Below are 1,598 nucleotides of genomic sequence, written 5' to 3' on the forward strand. Positions count from 1 at the left end.
CCCCAAAGTCTACAGTGGGACCGGGCTGACGCTGGAGCGCGCCGGCCTCTTCCTCCTCCTCCTCTCCCGCCTGGGGCTGGCGGTGCTCTGGGATGGAGGTGAGACCCATCAGAGGCAGGGAGGGGGGGGTCCTGGTGGCCACGGTGGCCACGGGTGCCAAGCGCCGTGCCGTGCCGTTCCCAGGCACGCGGGTGTACGTCCGGCTGGAGCCGCGGCACCGGGGCCGCGTGGCCGGGCTCTGCGGCAACTTCGACGGCGACGCCGAGAACGATTTCACCAGCCGCCAAGGGGTCCTGGAGCCCACCCCCGACCTCTTCGGCAACTCCTGGCGCCTCAGCCTCCTCTGCCCCGAGGTGGACGGCGCCGAGGCGCAGCACCCCTGCACCGTACGGACGGGGATGGGGTGGCGGGGGGCAGACGAGGGGGCGAGCCCCGGTGCCCACCGAGGGATGGCATCTGACGGTGCCACCGGCCCCCCCAGGAGAGTCCCCACCGGGCGACGTGGGCGCGCAGGCGCTGCAGCGTCCTCCAGCAGCGGCTCTTCGCCCCGTGCCACGACGCGGTGCCGTCCCAGCGCTTCTACGACTGGTGCATCTTCGATGCCTGCGGGTAAGGGGCAGCGCCGGCGGCGGGCGGGGGGGTCCCGAGTATGGCAGGGGTCCCACCACCCCCGCCCGCCGCGCTCTGCCCCCAGCTGTGACTCCGGGGGGGACTGCGAGTGCCTCTGCACGGCCATCGCCACCTACGCCGAGGAATGTGGCCGGCGCGGCATCCACATCCGCTGGAGGAGCCAGGAGCTGTGCCGTGAGTCGCCATCTCTGTGCCTGTCCCCATCCCATCCCCATCTCCATCCTTATCCCCTTCCCTTCCCATCCCATCCCATCGCATCCCCATCCCATCCCATCTCCATCCTCATCCCCTTCCCATCCCAATCCCATCACATCGCATCCCAATCCCCATCCCAATCCCAATCCCAATCCCAATCCCCATCCCCATCTCCATCCTCATCCCCTTATCCACATCCGCTGGAGGAGCCAGGAGCTGTGCCGTGAGTCGCCATCTCTGTGCCTGTCCCCATCCCATCCCCATCTCCATCCTTATCCCCTTCCCTTCCCATCCCATCCCATCCCATCGCATCCCCATCCCATCCCATCTCCATCCTCATCCCCTTCCCATCCCAATGCCAATCCCAATCCCCATCCCCATCCGCATCCCAATCCCAATCCCAATCCCCATCCCATCCCCATCTCCATCCTCATCCCCTTCCCATCCCAATGCCAATCCCAATCCCCATCCCCATCCGCATCCCAATCCCAATCCCAATCCCCATCTCATCCCATCCCCATCCCCATTCCAATCCCCATCCTCATCCTCATCCCCTTCCCATCCCCATCCCAATCCCCATCCCCATCCCATGGGGCTGGGATCCAGGGGCAAGGAGCAGCACCCCATGGCTGTGGGTCAGGGTCCCCCTGCCCTGCCCTGCCTGACACCCCCTCCCCAGCCTTGCAGTGTGACCGGGGGCTGGAGTACAGCGCCTGCGGCCCCCCCTGCCCCCCAACTTGCCGAGACCTCGGCCGGGACCCCCCCGAGCACTG

General features: G+C 67.6%; 1 protein-coding gene across 1 annotated transcript in view; it reads left to right on the forward strand.

The window, feature by feature from the left end:
- The window catches only part of SSPO (SCO-spondin), a 54,204-nt gene that overhangs the window by 10,790 nt on the left and 41,816 nt on the right, over positions 1-1,598 (forward strand). The window contains exons 24-27 of the mRNA XM_014955736.1: positions 9-98; positions 184-386; positions 482-609; positions 695-804. Coding sequence (XP_014811222.1) covers positions 9-98; positions 184-386; positions 482-609; positions 695-804 — 531 coding nt within the window. The remainder of the gene's footprint in view (positions 1-8; positions 99-183; positions 387-481; positions 610-694; positions 805-1,598) is intronic.

The sequence above is a fragment of the Calidris pugnax genome, unplaced genomic scaffold (genome assembly GCF_001431845.1).
Source record: "Calidris pugnax isolate Ruff unplaced genomic scaffold, ASM143184v1 scaffold272, whole genome shotgun sequence".
Lineage (NCBI taxonomy): Eukaryota > Metazoa > Chordata > Aves > Charadriiformes > Scolopacidae > Calidris > Calidris pugnax.